Here is a 22397-nt window from a genome sequence, read left to right as displayed (position 1 = left end):
TGTCACCACTTGTAATGCAGAGGAGAGAAAAATCAATAAATACAGGGGCCTGGCTGGGACTGTCAGTGTGTGCCAGTCACCAAGAGGCTGTCAGATGTTCTAGGACCCCATAGCCAATTTCCTCCATGAAAGAGGGATAGCAGCAGCCCATCAAAGAAATGAGCCCCACAAGGTGGAGTGGCTGCTGATGTGAGTGTTGCTGACCATTCTCCATAGCAACTCCATCACGGATATTACTATGGGGCATGGCTGAGGAGACCATTTGTTCTTGGGTGTGTACCCCATTACCCCCCTCTCCTCCACATTCCACTGCTTTACTCCCCACCAATTTTTTCCTTGTCTTTCTTTTCTTTTCTCTCTCCTTTCCTGTTACTTTGTATTTAAATGTTCTAATAAAATTATATGATTTATTATTCAAAAAGGAAAAAAAAAATGTTTGTAATGGTGAAACTTGAAGCAGACAAAGCTATAAGTAATAGAATGCAAATATTGGATTAAAAAAGCCTTTGGATAGAATAAGCCAAAGGCTGTCAATGAGATTTGAACCTGGATTTTCTGTTAATGTGACAGATGTTCTACTATTGTGCCAAAGCATTCCTTCAAATTTCTCATTTGATTTTAGAAGCTTTGTTCTTACCAGCAAGAATTGTATGTTGTTGACATCATAAGAATTTAGAAACTTTGAGAAACATGAAATTAATCATTTTTAACAGTGGAACTCGAAGTAGATAGAGCTATAAATAATAACCTGTAAAAGTTAGGTTAAAAAAAAACCCCGCTTAAATTAAATATGGCCTGATAATCTGATAATTTCTATATAAATGTGGTATGGTGTGTGTGTATGTATGTATGTATGTATGTATGTATGTATGTTGCATGGTCGGGTCATCGGCAACTAAACCGGCAACTCCACCAAGCTTGCTGGTGAGGAGGGTGTTTATTGGACACCCTGCAGGAGGAAAAACAAAACCTGTCAAAGGGTGGAGGAACTCTTGAGAGTCAATGGCCATCCAATAAATGTCTTAAGGCTGTATCATGTGCAGGGACATAGAAATAATCAGACTGAATACCCGATCGCGTGGTTAAACTATTGGGAGTGAAGGACTCCTAGCCTTTGTTAGGGCATCCTTCTAGGAGAAGGTAACTCAGGTAACTGGGATAACTCCGATATAAAAACTGCGGCTCAGTGGTTACCGATGATGTTGACTTGTTCTTCTTTTCGGATTATGGCTGCTGTTGCTTAGTGAGTGGGATTGACTCAGTGCACAGCCTTTCCTCACTTTAAAAAATATCTTCTTGCACAGGCATTGCATGATAACAACATTGATTAAGCTTCGTGCAATGGTCATACTCAATAACGAGGGGGCAGCCACCATGTATGTATGTATGTATGTATGTATGTATGTATGTATGTATATTTGTATGTATGTGTATGTGTGTGTATACAGACACACACACACTGTATGCTGTTATCAAAGTATTTTGTACATGTTTGGAACTTAGCATATCCTTTCCTCTGAATGTGTGAATGTAAACTGGCATTCTAAATGGGGTTATTGTTTTTGTGCCAATGAAATATTTCATTGCATGTCAATGTCTCCAACACAATGACATGATGCATAAAATTAAGAATTTAAAGTGTTTGGGGAATGAATTATGTCTCCCTCACTGTTTCATGTTGAATGTGTGAATACCAAATAGCAATGAGGTTGGTCTTTCTGCTAATCTTCATGTAATTGTCTTTACTTTCAGACAAAATAGGTCCTTAACCTTTTAGAATTCAGATGACTCTGTCAAATATAATGCTTGTTTATTCACATTGCTTTGAATTAACCATGCATTGTCATGTAGCTTCGAGGTTTTGAAGATGCAATTGATTATTATTAGATTGACATCACAGGGTAGGTGTGGGAGGCCAAATCTAGTTAGTTGGAACATAAGACAGGAAGAATATTTTGGCCAGATATGGCCAGTTTAAATGCTAAAGGTACACACATGTGTTCAAATACATGTACACATGCATGAACACATATAGAATGCCAGCACCTCTGTTATAAAAGTCTTTTCCAGAGAGTGTGACAGGGGTATTTTAAATACTCACAATGCTTTGTTATTGCATATAGAACTCAAGAAATGATGCAGAATGTCCCTGCTAAATATTTTAGAACAATGGCTATATTGATTGCTCCTGACCAGATCTAGTCTCTCACACTATCCTACAATGTCATTCTAAATGTAAGTAATCCCATCATGAAAATTTCTTCACTACAAGATAATGTGTGATTAATTCAAAATAATGTGAATGAATTAGTATTGCTAAAGGGTTAAAAATCGTAAACCTGGACACTTTACATACCTTTAACAAAATAAGTTAGCTATTTGATGATAAAAGTGAAGTTTCCAGAGAAACTAAAGGAAACACAAAAAATACAGAATCCTGCCTGGGCAATGAAAGTAGCTCAGTTAAAAAATGTGCTGTAAATACCACACATAACTGAAACATAATTCAATGAAAATATTGGCAAGTCTTCACATCTTAAAGTACAAAATAAAGAGCACATTGTTATTGAAAGCATCAGCATATATACATCAATACCTTAAACATAGCTACACTTCAAACACACAAAAGTAAGAGGCTCATGTAGCAGTGGCATCCAACTGCACTCACTATCAACTCTACCGGTTACTGCCTCCTTACCCTCCGGCCACTGTCCCCCCATCCGCTAGACACTGTCACCTTCATCCTCCAGCTACAGTCCCCTCATCCTCCAGCTACTATTCCCTTACCCTCTGGCCACCATCACTCACTCTCCAACCACTGTCCACTGTCCTCTCACCCTCTGGCCACCATCTTCTCACCTTCCAGCCGCCATCCCTTCACTCTCTGTCCGTGGACTGCTTACCTTCTGACAGCTGGCTACTCATCATCTCCTCACCTTCTAGCTGGAGGGTGAGTGAATGATGGTCAGCAGCAAGAGGAGGTTTTGTGAGCAAATGCAGGACTCTTTCATCTTGGAGCTGTTTCGCTTTTGGGCTTCTTTCACCTTGGGGCTGTTGTACAGGATGGACATGCATGACCCCATGACAATGGCTATATTGATTGCTCTTGAAGGTGGCAAGCTGGCAGAATCGTTAGCATGCCGGGCGAAATGCTTAGCAATATTTCATCTGTCGTTACGTTCTGAGTTCAAATTCCACCGAGGTCAACTTTGCCTTTCACCCTTTCGGGGTCGATAAATAAAGCACCAGTTTTGCACTGGGGTCGATGTAATCGACTTAATGCCTTTGTCTGTCCTTGTTTGTCCCCTCTATGTTTAGCCCCTTGTGGGTAGTAAAGAAAAATATACTGATTGCTCTTGGCTCGAAGAACCAATCCTGAAGAAGTCAGGGATACAGCCCATTCTACCCAACCCGACCAAATGAATTAAAAGTATATATAATATACTCCCATCCACCACAAGTTCATAGAAACCAGCCCCCTGACAGAATTGAGAGAATTTGCCACTAGGCAAGTTAAGAGGTTAAGTGGGTAGGGCTCCTACTGATATAACCTGGCTGGAAAGGATTGCCACTACAAGAGAACCTGCAAGGTGGGTGAATTGCACTTTTTACCCTGCATACCACAAGCATTCAGGACTATATTATCAAATTTGTCCTCCATTGTGCATCAACAATGCTATGAGCAAATATTCTTTCTTTAGGTGAAATACTTTGAAATTCATTGCCCAGACTTCATTTTATTTATATATTTATTTATTCCTTTTGTTGCTAGAACATAAATCAAAGATAAATATTTATTCATATTGATTTCAAAGACATTGCTTGCGTAACATTTTACATAAATACAAGATAAAGAAAAAGAAAAGAATATTTATTTATTCCATAACTTATGCCATATTTTGCTTGATTTTTCAAGATCAGATCAATCCATCAAGAGATAATCAATACGCAACTCCAGTGGAAGAAAGAAGTAACAGATCTAAATGTAATTTACAAGTACAAGAAGGGAAGATAAATGGGTAGAGTGAGGAATAATGACATGAAAGGGTTGCTACTTGACTCAATAGAGAATCTATATAAATGGAAGAATATTTGGCAACTTTTTCCTCAGCAAACTTGACAATCATTAATTCTTCCCCATTTTTAAATAAAGAGCATGAATAATTTCAACTTCGAAACTTTCCTATAAAAGCTGAATGTGTGTGTGTGTGTGTGTGTGTGTGTGTGAGTAAGTGTGTATGTGTGTGACTGTGTGTGTGAACATGGATGTGTGTGTGACCATGTGTGTGAGCAAGTGAGAATGTGTGAGCGAGTGTGAATGTGCACATGAGCGTGTGCATGCAAGTGTGTTCACGAGTGTGTGCATGAGTGTGTATATATGTACATATATGAGAGTGTGTTTATGTAAATGTATATAAAAGGTTGTGCATATCTGAATATATATATATAAGGTTGTGTGTACATATATATATATATCATCTAAGTTGGAATCCATAAATCTTAATGTAATTTGTTTGTTTGAGTCATTGGACTGTGATCATACTGGAGCACCACCTTGTAGGGTTTAGACAAATAAATCAACCCCTGTACTTTACTGTAAATCTAGTATATATTCTATTGGTATCTTTCACCAAACTGCTAAGTTACAAGGATGTAAACAAGCAGTGGGGTGGGGAGCAACTACAAAGACAAACATTTGTATATATATAAGCATTGTATATATATAAGTATTTACAGCTACATTTGGTTACAGGATTTTGTACTTACAGAGACTGTAAAGTTTGACCTCTGATTTCAAATGCAGTAATTTCACTTATATTGGAAACTAATAAATTTTTAACAATGTGCAAACAACACTTTCTTCTTCGTCAAAAATCTGTCTCTCAGTATATTAGCTAGTGAAGACCAAAGTGCAGTTAACTACTTTAAAACCTATAATTATGACGCATGTTTGTGTCTGTGTATTTTCTTGGATCACAATGTGTGTCTAACTCTCTCTCTCTCTCCCTCTTTCTCTCTCACTCTCTCTTTCTCTGTCTCTTTCTCTCTCTCTCACTCCCTATATATATATATATATATATATGCATGTATATCATCATCATCATCATCGCTTAACGCCCATCTTCCATATATGCATGGGTAGGATGGTTGACAAGAGCCAGCCAGGTAGAAAATCTACCCAAGGCGACTGTGGCAGGGATTTTATGGCTGGATGCCCTTTCTAACACCAGCCTCTCAACAGAGTCGATTCAGTGCTTTTTTACGTGACACTAGCACAGGTGAAGTTAGTTTGGCAAGATTTTTACAGCTGGATGCCTTTCCAGACACCAACCACATTACAGTGTGGACTGGATGCTTTTTAACGTGGTACCAGTACTTGCAGGGTAACCAAATAACTCACAAGACAAGGAATTATGAGAGGGGTAGGGCATTTGTGACAGAGCATGAAAGTTAGAATGTGACAAAAGGATAGAGATAGAAGCAGGTGTCTCACCACAACTGAGGGGGTATCAGAGGAGGCGATCCAGTATCAAATGATGAAAGCTTAGAGAGAGAGGGGGGAGAGGGAGTGAGAGGGGGCAGAGAGGGAGAGAGAGAGAGGAGAGAGAGAGAGAGGGAGAGAGAGGGAGAGAGAGGGGGGAGAGAGAGAGTTTATGAAGGTATGGGTGTGTGGTAAGAAGCTTGCTTTTGAACCATGTGGTTTTGGGCTCAATCCCACTGCATGGTGCATTGGGCAAGTGTCTTCTACTAAAGCTCAAGGCTGACCAAAATCTTGTGAATGGATTTGGTAGAGAGAAACACAGTAAGTAGCTTGCTAACCAACCACATGGTTCTGGGTTCAATCCTACTGCGTGGCATCTTGGGCAAGTGTCTTCTGCTATAGCCCCGGGCCGACCAATGCCTTGTGAGTGGATTTGGTAGACGGAAACTGAAAGAAGCCTGTCGTATATATATATATAAATGTATGTGTGTGTGTGTTTGTGTGTCTGTGTTTGTCCCCCTAGCATTGCTTGACAACCGATGCTGGTGTGTGTTTACGTCCCCGTCACTTAGCGGTTCGGCAAAAGAGACCGATATAATAAGTACTGGGCTTACAAAGAATAAGTCTCGGGGTCGATTTGCTCGACTAAAGGCGGTGCTCCAGCATGGCCGCAGTCAAATGACTGAAACAAGTAAAAGAGTAAAGAGTATACACGTGTATGTGTGTGTGTGTGTGTGTGTGATATGTGTTTGTGATATGTGTGTGATGTGTGTGTGTGTGTGTGTGTGTGTGTGTGTGTGTGTGTGTGTGTGTGTGTGTGTGTGTGTGTGTGTGTGTGTGTGTGTGCTACTGTCTCTTTGTCTTGACATTGTGTGATGTCTGATTGAGGAGAATATTATATTGCTTGTTTGGAAATAGGTAAAGGTTGATGACAGGAATGGCATCCAGTTGTAGAAAATCTATCTGAACAAAAATTCCATGCAAGCATGAAAAGCAGTCATTAAAATGATGATAACAATGATGATGATGATGATATATCAAGATAGATAGATAGATAGATAGATAGATAGATAGATAGATAGATAGATAGATAGATATAGATAGATAGATAGATAGATAGATAGATAGATAGATAGATAGATACTCATTGTGACCCAAGAAACTGAAAATCGCTGCATGAAAAAGATCTGTAAAGGAATTATACTGGCTATTAACCTAGTTTCAAAAAGGCTCACACTGTGATTATTAAAACCACAATTAACTCTCACATGTCTAGTCACAGGTTAAACAAGTAAACCTATTCTATGTGCTTTTTCCCAAGCTCTTTTCTCTTAGCTGTTTTCCTCTCTTTCTTCTCTTCCCAGTCTCTCCTAGACTTTCCTCTACTCACCCAGAAAGGATATGTCTGACACATTATACTTTTATTCTGTAATGGAAATATTCAGCAATCGCCCAATGCAACAATGTTTAAGAATATTACCAACATGCTAAACATGATTTTTTATTCTTTTGATATGCTTCCTTCAGAGCCTATCAAACAGTATAAATTCATTACATTGTGACTACAAGGCAGAAAGCTTTGGGATGCAGCAGAGAGAACATTGACAGACACTGTAGGAGTTGACCAACAGAGAAGGCAGACAGTGGCTGACAGCACAAAGGCAAAGAACAGTTGGAAGATGAACAATATTAGAAGTCAGTAGCTGGCAAGCAACTAACAACACTTTATTTGCTGCTACAACTACATCAAGAACAAAAACTCTCTTGATGTTTTGTCATTTGTAGTAACAACATTCATTTTTTTGTGTATTAAAAGAATAAAATTTTGTTCATCAAAATCTCAATAGATGGCAGTGTTCTTTTTTGTACAATTCTATAACATTTTTTATCTTCTTGAGTTTCAACCTGATAATATTAACTGTGAGTGTCCGTTGGACTTTTGTTCTTTTTTACTGTGTGTATATCATCATCATCATCATCATCGTTTAACGTCTGTTCTCCATGCTAGCATGGGTTGGACGGTTCGACAGAGGATCTGGAAAGCCAGAAGGCTGCACCAGGCTCCAGTCTTATCTGGCAGTGTTTCTACAGCTGGATGCCTTTCCTAACGCCAACCACTCCGTGAGTGTAGTGGGTGCTTTTTACGTGCCACCTGCATATATATATATATATATATATATATATTTATCACTGATGAAGGGAAGGTTCTTATGAACTAACTCTGAAATCGGTCCGATATGATAATAATGGGATTTTTTTAGAAATTTCTATCGGCTTTATTCGAAATACATGCTTGTTAGTGATAAATTACATAGTGTCTATTTTCGGCATATTTTGGCATTAGAGATTTTTTCTTTTGCCCTTACTTATAAATTGTTTATAAATTTAACCTTTAAAGGTTTTTTTTAATATGCTGGCCATTGATAGAATTTTTTAAAAAAAATTTTATCCTACATTAGATGTGTCTATATATATATATATATATATATATATATATATATATAGCAAAAGAGAAGACTGCTGATTTGGTCACATGGTGCATACAAATGAGGACAGTTGCTTAACCCTTTTGCTCCTTATGGAACACATGTATCCCAAGAAAAGTAAAATGGTTGGCATCCAGCTGTAGAAACCATGCCAAAACAGACAATTGGAGTCTGAACAACTCTCTGCCTAGCCAACTACTGTCAAACTGTCCAATAATAATGGTGATGATGATACACATATTATATATTCAGACCCCCTTTGGTCACAAATGACCCATGCATATCATCTCCCCTCTCCACACTACCAATGTTGTCCAAGGGAAAGGCAAACACTGATACAGCTTGGCACCAGTGATGTCACAACTCATTTCTACAGCTGAGTGAACTGGAGCAACAGGTAATAAAGAGTCTTGCTCAAGAACACAACACACAGACTGGTCTGAGAATCAAACTCACTACTTCAGGATTGTAAGCCCAAGGCTCTAACCACTGACCCATGTACCTTCACACACACACACAAACATACACATACATCACACACACACATATCAGACACACACACATACACACACACACATATATAATTATATATATATATATATATATATATATATATATATATATATATATATATATATATATATATATATATATATCACTTTTTGTATATAGTCGTAGACTGGTACTTCAGTTCGTCCTCGGTTCAATTCAGGTATGTGATGTTGATTAGCCACAAAAATGGTGAAATATCAGTATCCATCACTCCTGAATGGGACTGGCTGTGGGTTGTCTCACTTGCCTATGACTTTCAGGTGTTTTGAACACACAATGGTATGAAGGTGTTGTCCCCAGAGTGCTTTATTGCAATGAACCGATATACATGCATAACATACATTGAGCATGTGCAGTCAAATATGCTTACAACACTACCGGTGCTTTTAATTCATAATTAAATATATATATGTACACACACACACAAGTTTAAAAAAAAAAAGAGCAAAAAAATCACAGATGAACTCTGAGTGTCAGTTTTGCCAAATTTTTATTCTAAAGACAGGAAAGCAAGAAAGATGACTAATTCTTGAATCGTTGTACTTACCTTGGTTTCCTGCAATCTGGGATGGTGTAGTATAATGCAAACTGGATTGGGTAAGATATGACCCATTTTACTATTGCCAAAATTCCATCAGTACCTGCAAGAACAAAAAGATTACCTATATTTTTATTATTATTATCATCATCATCATCATCATCATCATCATCATCATTATTATTATTATTATATTATTATTATTATTATTATTATTATTATTATTATTATTATTATTATTATTATTATTATTATTATTATTATTATTATTATTATATGTTTGACTTTTGCTTTATATTTGTACAAGTTGGCTCCAAGTCTCACCCAGAGACCTCAAGAGACAACAGGCTGGAAGTTCATGTTGTTGTTATGCCTAGTGTGTCATATATTTGGTTTTGTATTTAGTGTTGTACTAGTGAATGTCTAAAAAAAAAACATACGAAAATTATGTTTGTTTTAAAACTTGAGATTACATAGAAAGTATTTTGCGTAGGATATGAGCAGTTCCCATGAGCACTATCTTTTGAATTTCTGCCATTTTGGGGTTTCCTGGTATCTGAATTAGGTAGCAATCAGCCCCTTTTGCTATCATTCCCAGAGCACCTATGACAACAGGTATTGTTTTAGTCTTCAGGTTCCACATTTTGCTGATTTCTATTTGCTCAGTTTTTGGTAGGTCTTGACAGATACATTTATATCGATTGGGACAGTCATATCAATGAGGAGGCATGTTCTTTGCCTGAAGTCTTTCAATATGATGTCTGGCCTATTTGCATCTATCTTTCTGTCAGTTTGAATGGTGAAGTTCCAGAGGAGTGAGATGTGGTCATTTTCAAGCACTGGAGGTGGTTTGTGTTCCCACCAATTGTTTTCATGGGGCAAATCCAGGTTTTTGCAAATTACCCAGTGAATCTATCATGCCTGTTGAGATACTCTGTAGGCACTAGAAGACTGCACTTGGAGACAACAAGATCAATGGTTTCATTTTGTTGTTGACATACACGACATGTTGGGCTACTGCCGTTCTTTGATATGTTGGCCTGGTAGTTCCTTGTTGGTAGGCATTGATCTTGAGCTGCTATGATAAACCCTTCTGTTTCAGATTTTAAGCCAGAGGCCATTAGCTATTGATGGGTCAGGGCTTTGTCAACATCTGCATTATTCGCTCTCTTTGGGTATTTGCCATAGAGAGGTTTTTCTTGCCATTTATCATTCAGAATATCTAAGGCCGCAGTTTTGGCATGGGTTTTCATGCGCCTAGCTTTTTCTGTGCTTGTTTCTTGTATGTCTATCTCTAATTCCGAAATTGGTTGTATTCGGAATTCACTTAGATATTCCTTCACCTGTTTTGTTACTGAGTATGATGCTTTCTTGTTTTCATGTTTTGAGACAAGTTTTAACATCCAGTCCTCAGACTTTTTCAGGTAGGTGTCTAGGCCAATTGTAGCAATCTTCATTGTTATTGCCAGTTGTAAAAGTCCACGGCCTCCCTCTTTTCTTGGCAGATAAAGTTGTTCTATATCTGCCTTAGGGTGGTGCATTATTATTATTATTATTATTATTATTATTATTCAGTAGTCTTATTTTTTATCATGTACTTTCACTGCACTACCAAGCACAGCTCTGTGTACCTTGGGTATGTGCTGTAGTTTATTGTGATACTCTTATTTTTATTGTATTGAAAGTGTTTTACGTAGGCTGTGTGCAGTGTCTAGTAGTGCTATTTTTCTGAATGTTATATATATTTGTTAGTCCTGGTGTTTTTGTTATGTATTTGCTGAATATTTTTTTAATCATACCTAATGTGCCTTCTATAATAGGAATTGTTTCTGTTTTTAGACTCCAAATAGAGGTAACTTGAATCATCATCATCATCATCATCATCATCATTTAAAAACGGACGTTAAACGATGATGATGATGATGATTCAAGTTACCTCAATTTCCAGATCTTTGTATTTTGAAAGTTTCTCCATTTCTTTGAGAGAAACATTGTGATCTGTTGGTATTGATACATTGATTAGAAAGCATTTATTATTATTATTATTATATTATTATTATTATTATTATTATTATTATATTATTATTATTATTGCTGTTGTTATTATTGTTATTGTTTTGTGCCAATAATAGAAATAATTATTATGGAAAGAACAGTTTCCAAGGTAACTGGTGGTAGCCTTGCATTGACAAAAATTATATAGTGAAACTCAGGTTTTGGATAAGTTCATGTGTGTGTACACATGCATGCATGTGTGTGTTTATGTATTTAGTTGCATGTGTGTGTGTGTGTGTGTGTGTGTGTGTGTGTGTGTGCCACTGTCAAGAATGAATATGTAGTTGAGTGATTACATACAGGTAGGTTGCAAACTTACATCTATATAGAAAGTTGATACTGAAAATCTGGCTAAAGTTTGTTTATAGAAGCAAGCTGAAGGAATTGGTAAGAAATGAGAGAAACTTACTGATAGATGGCATAGTTTTCCATTTCTCCACTTGTTCTATATCATATGTTGTAACCCTACAAATAATTGACAAAATATTAATTAATTAAACCCAAAGAGATACATATAGTTAAGATTTTTTTTTTTGTGGTCATAAATATTTTTTTGAAATTCATACAAAAATTATTCCGACTGTACTTAAATTACTCAATGTGCAAAAGAGTCTTAAATTTTTTGTACAATATTTAAGATACTGACAGAATCGATCTTGTTATTCTTCCATTTATACAAAGACGTATTGTAGATACTAACCAACTGCGAGGAGTTTTCGAATATGATGTTACACTAGGTTGCTGAGCAGCAGACTTGAAGCCTTGCCTTCGTTGGGCTGCCAAAATGACATTCATTTTTCGGCGCTACCAATGAAGAAAATACATTTAAATTAGATTATTTGAAAGAGCCAAGTGTACAATTTCTACAGAATTTGTTCTAAAAATGCTGACAAATGTTGGTCTTCTTTGATATAAAGGTAAAGAAAATAACTTCTTGGTTGACTTTCATTTATAATTAGATAAAGAAAATTCTGGACCGATTTTCAAATAGAATTAATGACAGTTAATGGTATTTGACATTGTAAACAATGGTATTAGATATTGTATATACCATTTATAGATGGTATTAGACAGGTATAAATTATATCAGACATAGAATTAATGACAGTAAATGGTATTAGACATTATAAAGAAATGAGGTTTGAGTTTTGAGTCCCGTGAATGAATCTGCTTTTGTTTTCTGTCTCAATGCTTTTATGCAGAAACGTTAGCATGCTGGGTGAAATGCGTGGCCGTATTTTGTCTGCTGTTATGTTCTGAGTTCAAATTCCGCCAAAGTCGACTTTGCCTTTCATCCTTTTGGGGTCGATAAATTAAGTACCAGTTACGCACTGGGGTCGATATAATAGACTTAATCCATTTGTCTGTCCTTGTTTTTCCTCTCTGTGTTTAGCCCCTTGTGGGTAGTAAAATAAATAAATGCTTTTATATGTAATATTATTTTAATTTAAAAAATCTTAATTTCATTTCAATCAAAATTAGAGACATTATTGGGATGGAATTGTTGGAGATTGAAGAATATAATCTACTGCAAGGACAGGTTGATATAAGCTGTTAATTATATCGGTTTAAAATTTTAGCACAAGGCCAGCAATTTCGGGGTAGTCGGAATCAAACTCGATTGCGAAGACCTGTTGAGGCACGTGAAATCAAAATCAAACTCGGTGGCTGGCATCCGTTGCTAGTGGAGTGCTAAGAGTACCATATGAGTGAGATCGTTGCCAGAGCAACAAGCTGGCCTTCGTGCTGATGGCACATTAAACACACCATTTGAGCATGATCGTTACCTGCGTCGCCTTACTAGCACTTGTGCTGGTGGCACGTGAAAAAACATTTGAGCGAAGTCGTTGCCAGTGCTGCTGGACTGGCTCCTGTGCAGGTGGCACATAAAAAGCACCATTTGAGCATGGCTGTTGCCAGTACCACCAAACTGGTGCTTGTGCCGGTGACATGTAAAAGCACTCACTACACTCTCGAAGTGGTTGGTGTTAGGAAGGGCATCCAGCTGTAGAAACTCTGCCAGATCAGATTGGAGCCTGGTTCGCCAGACCTCAGACAAATCGTCCAACCCATGCTAGCATGGAAAGTGGACGTTAAACGATGATGCTGGTGATGGATAAGTTGATTACATCAACCGTAGTACTCTACTGGTCCTTATTTTATCAATCCTGAAGGGATGAAAGGCAAAGTTGGCCTCAGTGGTATTCAAACACAGAATGTAAAAACAGACAAAATGCTGCTAAGTGTTTTGCATGGTGTGCTAATGAGTCTGCCAGCTTGCCATTGTTGATTACGTGGTTTCAAATTTTGGCACAAGGCCAGCAGTTTTATTGAGGTGGGAAGGGGCAAAGTCAATTAAATCGATCCCAATGCTCAACTGGTATGTATTTTATCGATCCTGAAAGGATGAAAGGCAAAGTGAACACTGGTGGAATTTGAACACAGAATGCAGGGATGAAATGCTGCCAAGCATCTTGCCCAGCATGCTTATCATTCTGCCAAATCACTGCCTTATCCATTGTTTATTATATTAATTAGTGATAATATTTTTACATTACCATTAAATTAAAAAATACATTACAAATGTATATATGTTTGCATGTGTGTGGCAAAACTGAAAAAAAGATTTTCATTATATATATTGTTTTATAAACAATCTGGTTTTTTAAAAAAATGTCAGAATATATTTATAATGTAAAGTGTTAAACTTACATATATAATGACCAATCGTACAGCAGAGATAAATCGGGTTCTTACAGGAAATTTATTCATCATGAGTAGTCGGAAGATAAAGCCATAGAATCCATATCTGAATTAATTAAAAAAGAATTAATTACATATGCAGTATTAATAGAAGTTTAAGCAAGCACATATTTAGAAAAATATGATCTCAAGTTGAATAATTTTTATTTATAGCATCAGGTAAAGAGTAAAGACCCCTTTTGGTCATGAATGACCTTGGGATTGCACCTGGAAAGTTCCCCTCCAAGGCACAAGTCCGAGCAAGGTTGTTTATGGATGACCAGCAGTTGCCCATGCATACCAGCCTCTCCTCCCCACGTCACTGATGTTATCCAAGGGAAAGGCAAAGGCCAATATGGCTTGACACCAATGATGTCATAATTCATTTCTACAAGTGAGTGAACTGAAGCAATGTAAAAAAAAAAGTGTCTTGTTCAAGAACACAACACACAGTCTTGTCCAAGAATCAAACTCACTACCTCGTGATTGCGAGCTGATACCCCCTAATCACTGAGCCATGCACCTTCACAGTAATAGCAAATACAAAAATAAAGATATAACAATGCTACAATATCCTGGAGCACAGCTTTAATAGGTGCAGGAAGGCCAGTCAGGCAGTACTGGCAATGGCCACACTCTAATGGTGTTTTTTACATGCCACTGCTAAGCATTCTACCTAATGTGATAAATATTCTTCCAGATGTATAGAATATTGGTTTCAAATTTTAGCACAATGCCAGCAATTTCAGAAAAGGGGCTAAATCGGTTGTATCAGCCTCAGTGCTCAGCTGTTACTTATTTTATCGACTCAGAAAGGATAAAAGGCAAAGTTAACCCCAGCAGAATTTCAACTTAAGAACACAAAGACAGAAGAAATGCCTCTAAGCATTTTTCCCAGGATGCTGATAATATGACTCTCTCTTACTCTCTTTTACTTGTTTCAGTCATTTGACTGTGACCATGCTGATTCGCTTGTATTACCATTGCAAATGGTGCTGGGAAGAATAAGGAATTCAAAAGATCATGGTATCATTCCACAGAGAATAATTTCAAAACTTTATAAAGTTCTAATGCTCCTAGTTCTTCATATGAAAACTATTTAATATTTTAGCAATAAACAAAAGCTGATATTTTAGTGTGAATTTACATGGTGACTTAATGTGATTATATATAAACATTGTATTTCATAAGACTTTATTGTCTGCGTTGATCTCTGTGTTTTGCCAAGAGTGTATTTATTTGGGAAATTACCAAACATTATAAAAGCATTTCCAAAAATGAATTTCTAATTCTTTTTCAACAATAGTAATGTTCCTGTAGTATAGTCAATAGTGTGCTAGATATCTAATCTAGAGGCCCAGGGTTCAAATCTCCCCAAGGATGAGTTTGGCTTTTAAATAATGTTTTTATTCTGGTGCTCCAGCATGGTCACATTCTTTTGCTGACAGCCATGTACCCAGACAGCTGCTGTATGGTGAGCTCACACAGGGTTCACACAAACAAGGAAGGCCTGAAATGAGGTACAAGGACACCATGGAAAGTAAACTCTGATGGCATGGCATTGGTCCACGCAAACTTGAAGCTTCTACCACAGACAGACCACCGTGAAGGTTTCTCACCTCATGAGCAGCAGCTGCCTTCAAAGGGGACCAGTGACAGTGCCTCACTGCTGCAAGAGACAGTGATCACAGGGCAGTGTCCTCTGCAATCCAGTCAACAGACTATCCCTGTGGCACCTGAAAGTGCCAGTGTGCTTCTAGCTTTGGTCTACAGAATCACATGTGCTCTCATTGGTGAGAACATAGTCTTTGCCATCATCAGACATTGATGGCCTACCGATATTTTGTGAATTACTTTCTTAGATTCCCTTTTAATTCTATTTACCAAAATCTTAAAATATATTAGAGTATTTTACTCTCTCATTTACGTTATTCAATCTTTAACTTTTTCACCATGAAATAATTTTTTGTGTCATCATTATTTGTCAAAATAAGGTAGTGAGGTGGCAGAGTCATAAGAACATCAGACAAAATGCCTAGCAGTATTTCTTCTGACTCATTACATTCAGAGTTCAAATCCCACTCAGGTTGATTTTGCTTTTCATCTTTTTAGAGCAATAAAATAGTGGGAGTCGAAGTAATCAATTTGTCCACCTGCCCTGCCCTATCCCCACAAGATTTCTGGCTTTACACCAAAATTGGAAAGAATTATTATTTGTTAAAATTTTGACATCTATTTTTCTGAATAAACTTATATTGGTGCAGGTGTGGCTGTGTGGTAAGAAGTATGCTTCCCAATCACAGGATTCTGGGTTTGGTCCCATTATGGCACTTTAAAGTGTCTTTAACTATAACCTGGTGCCGACCAAAACATTGTGAGTGGATTTGGTAAACAGAAACTGAAAGAAGCCTGTCATGTGTGTGTGTGTTTGTTCCCCATAATTGCTTGACAACAGTGTTGGTGTTTTTACATTCCTATAGCTTAGTGGTTCAGCAAAAGACACTGATAGAATAAGTATCAGGTATTAAGTATTAAGGAATAAGTATTAAGATGGCGAGCTGGCAGAAACGTTAGCATGCGGGACGAAATGCTTACAGGTATATCGTCTGCCATTACATTCTGAGTTCAAATTCCGCCGAGGTCGACTTTGCCTTTCATCCTTTCGAGGTTGATAAATTAAGTACCAGTTGCGCACTGGGGTTAATGTAATCGACTTAATCCCTTTGTCTGTCCTTGTTTGTCCCCTCTATGTTTAGCCCCTTGTGGGCAATAAAGAAATAAGAATAAGTATCAGGTTTCATTTGAGTAAAATCTTTGAAGGTGGTGCCCCAGCATGGCCACAGCTAAATGACTGAAACAAGTAAAAGGTAAGCCCATGTCTAAAGGCTCAGATATATTCAAGCCAAGGACATAAGTTTATTTCTTACAACTTCTATCATTGTGTCAGCTCAAGAAAATTACAAGCAGTTAAACCAGTCATGTCAGGCCCAAATATTCTACCTGTTTTATGTTCAAACCATCCAGAGTTGGCCTCTCGCACCTACCCTACAATGTCATAAATGTCAGCAATAAACAATTACATCATCAAACTCTCAAAAGCTACCAGATAATGCACAATTAATTCAAAACAATGCGAATTAATATGCATTACATTTGACAGAGTAATATGAATGTCAAAGGGTTAAAATGTCATATACTGCGTACTGTTGTATTTGTTCGTGGGTAAAATTAAATAAGCTTTAACTTCAGTGTTATGTCATAATTTAATCATTGATTCTACATTCATATTTGTGAAGACTTCAGTCTTCTTATGGCGCCATCTTTTCACTTCTAAAATCAAACACCCACCTCCCACCCACCACCACCCACCAATGGAAGAAGCTTATTTATTAAATAATAACAACACAGCAGTTTGAAATCTCAGAGATGAAGTGAGGTTTCCATAGTTACAAAAATTTGTTATTTATGTTTTCTTTTCCTTATTTTCCCTCTCTTTTATTCCTCCGCCCACTCTCTCTATGCCATTACCATTCTATTTCTTCATTTGTTTTCTAATGTGTACATGATAATAATAATAATGAGGATAATAATAATAATAATAATAATATAATAATAATAATAATAATAATAATAATGATAATAATAATAATAATAATGATAATAATAATAATAATGATAATAATATAATAATAATATAATAATAATAATAATAATAATAATAATGATAATGATAATAAATGGAGTATAAATAAAGACATGACAGAGTTGGCCAATATCTCCACTGGCTAATAAGTCGGCATTACAATATCAAAACTGCCGACAAGTGGTATAATCACCACCCTGAGGCTGTAACTGAAGGAGAAAATGTAACCATTCTGTGGGACTTTCCAGTACATACAGACCGAACCATCAAGGCCAATAAACCAGATATTGTTGTGAAAGACCAAAACAATAAAGTTTGCTTATTGATCGACATGAGCATCCCCTGTGATCATAATATCTCAGCGAAAGAGTTTGACAAGCTCAGAAAATATAAAGACCTACTCATTGAAATTGAGAAAATGTGGCATCTCAAGGCGGTTACAATACCAGTGATCGTAGGAGCACTAGGAATGATCAAGAAGGGAACCGAAAATTATATGAGAATGATCCCTGGCTTACCATCCCTGCAAGAAGTGCAAAAGATTGTCTTAACTGGTACATCACACGTATTGAGAAGAGCATTGTCGATGTGAGAACTGTTGCTGCTCATGTATTTTAATTTAACTTTAAAAAAAAAAAAAATGAAAAAAAAAAATGAACGAACTACTGAGTTTGGTTTAATGGCCTACCAAAGTATACTATGAGTTTCTTTGCCCTAGTCGGGAAGACACTCGGCAAGAAATGGAAGCAAATTTGAAAGAAGAAAAAAAAAGTAACAATAAAAATGATAATAATAATAATAATATAATAATAATAATAATAATAATAATAATAATAATAATAATAATAATGATAATAATGATAATAATAATAATAATAATAATAATAATAATAATAATAATAATAATAATGATGATGATGATGATGATGATGATAATAATAATAATAATAATGATAATAATAATATTTATTTACGGTATATAGTATTTGACCAGATATTCATCGACAGGTAATTGTTCTGGTGGCTTTGTAGCTACCGGTGGTTGTGCTGGGGCAGAATCTCTGGAGTAAACATCCTCTTCATCATTATTGAACATTTCTGAAAATTAATAAGCATTCAGTGAGCTTCTTCAGACATTCAGTTTTGAAACAAGCTTTTTTTTTTAAATTGTGTATGAATGAACATGTAATCTGTCTGTTACCATATTCTTAATGAAATACACAGAAGTTGGGTTACTTGGAATGTGGATTCAACAGAAACAAAGAACCTAGGGAAGATTCTTGTACTGTTTTATGAGAACATCTTCCAGTGCCTTTCAAACATATTGGCATTAAAGGTTTTCAAGAGGACAGAAATATTTCTGTAATTTTTCGTAACCATAGGAGCATGAAGTGCTCCTCACAAACTCAGGTTCATGAGACGGTTGTGATCTGTAAACAGTTTTGAGTAGGAACCAGAAAGGGAACTATGAGCAAGCAATGTGCGTGTGCACACTGAATTTGTAAAATAGACAAGAAGAATTAAAATGCAATGGGCATGTCAAAATAAAATGGAAGAGAAGAATAAAACAAGTTATATGATGGTCTACATGCCACATCTGACATCACTGACATGCAGCTTAGCTGCAATTTTCTTGTTCACATATTAACTCTTTAGCGTTTAATCTGGCCATATCCAGCCCAAATATTCTACCTGTTTCATGTTAAAACTGACCAGATCCAACCTCTCATGCCCACCTAGCTCTGTCATTCTAAAAATATACAAACACACCACTGAAATCTTGAAGCTACAAGGTAATGAATGGTTAATTAATTCAAAGCAATGTGAATAAATAAATACATGTGACAAAGAAATCTTAATACTAAAGGGTTAAATTAAAACGTTCACCTGTTACAAATGTTCAACTTGTTTAGGAGATACTTTAATCAGGTACAAATCCTTTTGTGTGTTGATTGTTTAGCAGAAAGTAATTGGTGGCAAGCTGGCAGAAATGTTAGCACGCCGGGCGAAATGCTTTGCAGTATATTGTCTGCCGTTATATTCTGAGTTCAAATTCCGCTGAGGTTGACTTTGACTTTCATCCTTTCAGAGTCGAGAAATTAAGTACCAGTTACGCACTGGGGTTGACCTAATCGACTTAATCCCTTTGCCTATCCTTGTTTGTACCCTCTATGTTTAGCCCCTTGTGGGCAATAAAGAAATAAGAAAGTAATTGTTATGGGGCAGCAAATAATTTGCCTGTTCCAATTTTTCAACTGCATATCTTGAGGTCATTACTACATGGGGTTAGTTGGCACATGTTCCAACAAACCCCATGATCACATGTACCCCAGCACATGTAACAATAGCACTGGACTGAAAAGGAGGTTAAGCATTTGGTACTTGAATATGTAAATTTTTGTTGTCTGAATTATACCTCAACCTTAGCTGGAGAAGGAATATACGGACGAAGATTAGTTGTATAATCTTCAAAGGAATAACAGACCATGTCATTGAGAATATCTAAGGATTCAGAACTGAGTTCTACAATCAACTTCAATAATCAAAATATGACCACTTTCACAAAGTGTTTTATGGCACATGTTAAGTATACACCATGAAACAAAATGTGGTGCTCTTGGGAGTCCTATTACCATAGGGGTCATTCACTCTGCTGGAGAAAATAGAGTTATATTGCTGTCAATGTCCCCACACTGGTTACACAAGATGTATCAGGACTGTTTCAGGGGCTTTCAAAAATCAGTATAACACTGCCATTGATGAATGGATGAAATGAAAAAAAAAACAAACAAACAAAAGAGCAAAAAAAAAAGGAAAACAATGTTGGCATATGAAACTGCTGGATTAGTTAGGAGTGGAAGAGGTGGTGATGGTGGTGGTGGTGGGTATTTTCTTGAACTAAATTTATTCCCAACACCCAGTCAGTTTCATAGTGACAAGCATTTGTCCTCCAGATAGGAATATCTTCATTAATGAGTTCCTCTCTTCTTATGTGACAGCATTTCCTAAATATTGATGAGAATTCCACTGCAACAGAAGTGCAACAACCAATTCCACAGGACTTGCCTCACTGACACTAAATGGTGCATCACCAAGTCGAGTAGGACCATCTGGCCAGAGTTTCTTAAGGCCAGATGATATTCATCTTTCTGGTAAACTGGCTCAAGACAAAAAATGGTGGGAGAAAACCACTGGCACTCCTAAATCATTTGAAATTTTACTGCAGGGCTAAGAAGAAGAAAAAAGGGTCATTGGGAGGGACAAAAAAAAAAAGCCAAACATTGTTAAGCAACTGGTCGTAGAGCCAACACAAGAAACTGAGAGTGAGGAGTGTAATGAAGATGAAAATATTAGCTTGAAAATCATACCTCTTTCTTTTCTCTTTTCTCTCTTTTACTTGTTTCAATCATTTGACTGTGGCCATGCTGGAGCACCACCTTTAATCGAGTAACTCGACCCCGGGACTTATTCTTTTGTAAGCCCAGTACTTATTTTATCGGTCTCTTTTGCCGAACCGCTAAGTAACGGGGACATAAACACACCAGCATCGGTTGTCAAGCAATGCTAGGGGGACAAACACACACACTCATATATATATATATATATATATATATATACATATATACGATGGGCTTCTTTCAGTTTCCGTCTACCAAATCCACTCACGAGGCTTTGGTTGACCCGAGGCTATAGTAGAAGACACTTGCCCAAGGTGCCACGCAGTGAGACTGAACCCGGAACCATGTGGTTGGTAAACAAGCTACTTACCACACAGCCACTCCTGAGAAATCATTATGTAATGAGCAAGCTGCAAACAAACAAGAATGTGAGGACTCTTCAAATACAAAGGTAGGGGACCATAACAGCTTACTCATGGAGTTAATGTGCAAGTGGCTGAACACTCCACAAACTCACAAACCCTTAATGTAGTTCTCAGGGAGATTCAGTATGACACAGAATGTGAGAAGCCTGACCTTTGAAATGCAGGTACTGCACAGTTTTGCCAGGTGAGTGGATTGGGGCAATGTGAAATAAAAAGTCTTGCTCAAGAACACAATGCACCGCCAGGAGTCAAACTCATGACCTTATGAATATGAACCAAATTCCCTATCCACCAAGCCACATGCCTTCATAATTATATTTGTTTCTACGCTAGGCACAAGGCCTGAAATTTTGGGGGAGGGGGCCAGTCGATTAGATCGACTCCAGTATGCAACTGGTACTTAATTTATCGGCGGCGACCTGGCAATAAGGCGGCAACCTGGCAGAATCGTTAGCACGCCGGGCGAAATGCTAACTGGTATTTCGTCTGCTGCTACGTTCTGAGTTCAAATTCCGCCAAGGTCGACTTTGCCTATCATCCTCTTGGGGGTCGATAAATTAAGTACCAGTTACGCACTGGGGTCGATATAATCGACTTAATCCGTTTGTCTGTCCTTGTTTGTCCTCTCTGTGTTTAGCCCCTTGTGGGTAGTAAAGAAATAGGTATTTCGTCTGGCGCTACGTTCTGAGTTCGAATTCCGCCAAGGTCGACTTTGCCTATCATCCTCTTGGGGGTCGATAAATTAAGTACCAGTTACGCACTGGGGTCGATATAATCGACTTAATCCGTTTGTCTGTCCTTGTTTGTCCTCTCTGTGTTTAGCCCCTTGTGGGTAGTAAAGAAATAGGTATTTCGTCTGCTGCTACGTTCTGAGTTCAAATTCCGCCAAGGTCGACTTTGCCTATCATCCTCTTGGGGGTCGATAAATTAAGTACCAGTTACGCACTGGGGTCGATATAATCGACTTAATCCGTTTGTCTGTCCTTGTTTGTCCTCTCTGTGTTTAGCCCCTTGTGGGTAGTAAAGAAATAGGTATTTCGTCTGCTGCTACGTTCTGAGTTCGAATTCCGCCAAGG

At 37.2% G+C, this 22397-nt stretch overlaps 1 protein-coding gene across 3 annotated transcripts in view; it reads right to left on the bottom strand.

Moving 5' to 3' along the window:
- Positions 1-22397, bottom strand: part of LOC115217169 (sodium/potassium/calcium exchanger 4-like) — a 217029-nt gene that overhangs the window by 22739 nt on the left and 171893 nt on the right. For all 3 annotated transcript variants that reach the window (XM_029786794.2, XM_036507716.1, XM_036507718.1), the window contains exons 10-14: positions 18473-18596; positions 13826-13922; positions 11814-11917; positions 11523-11578; positions 9068-9161 (exon numbers count right to left, since the gene is read on the bottom strand). In XM_029786794.2, coding sequence (XP_029642654.1) covers positions 9068-9161; positions 11523-11578; positions 11814-11917; positions 13826-13922; positions 18473-18596 — 475 coding nt within the window. The remainder of the gene's footprint in view (positions 1-9067; positions 9162-11522; positions 11579-11813; positions 11918-13825; positions 13923-18472; positions 18597-22397) is intronic.

The sequence above is a fragment of the Octopus sinensis genome, linkage group LG11, assembly GCF_006345805.1.
Source record: "Octopus sinensis linkage group LG11, ASM634580v1, whole genome shotgun sequence".
Classification (NCBI taxonomy): domain Eukaryota; kingdom Metazoa; phylum Mollusca; class Cephalopoda; order Octopoda; family Octopodidae; genus Octopus; species Octopus sinensis.
This window is presented reverse-complemented; position numbering and strand designations above follow the sequence as displayed.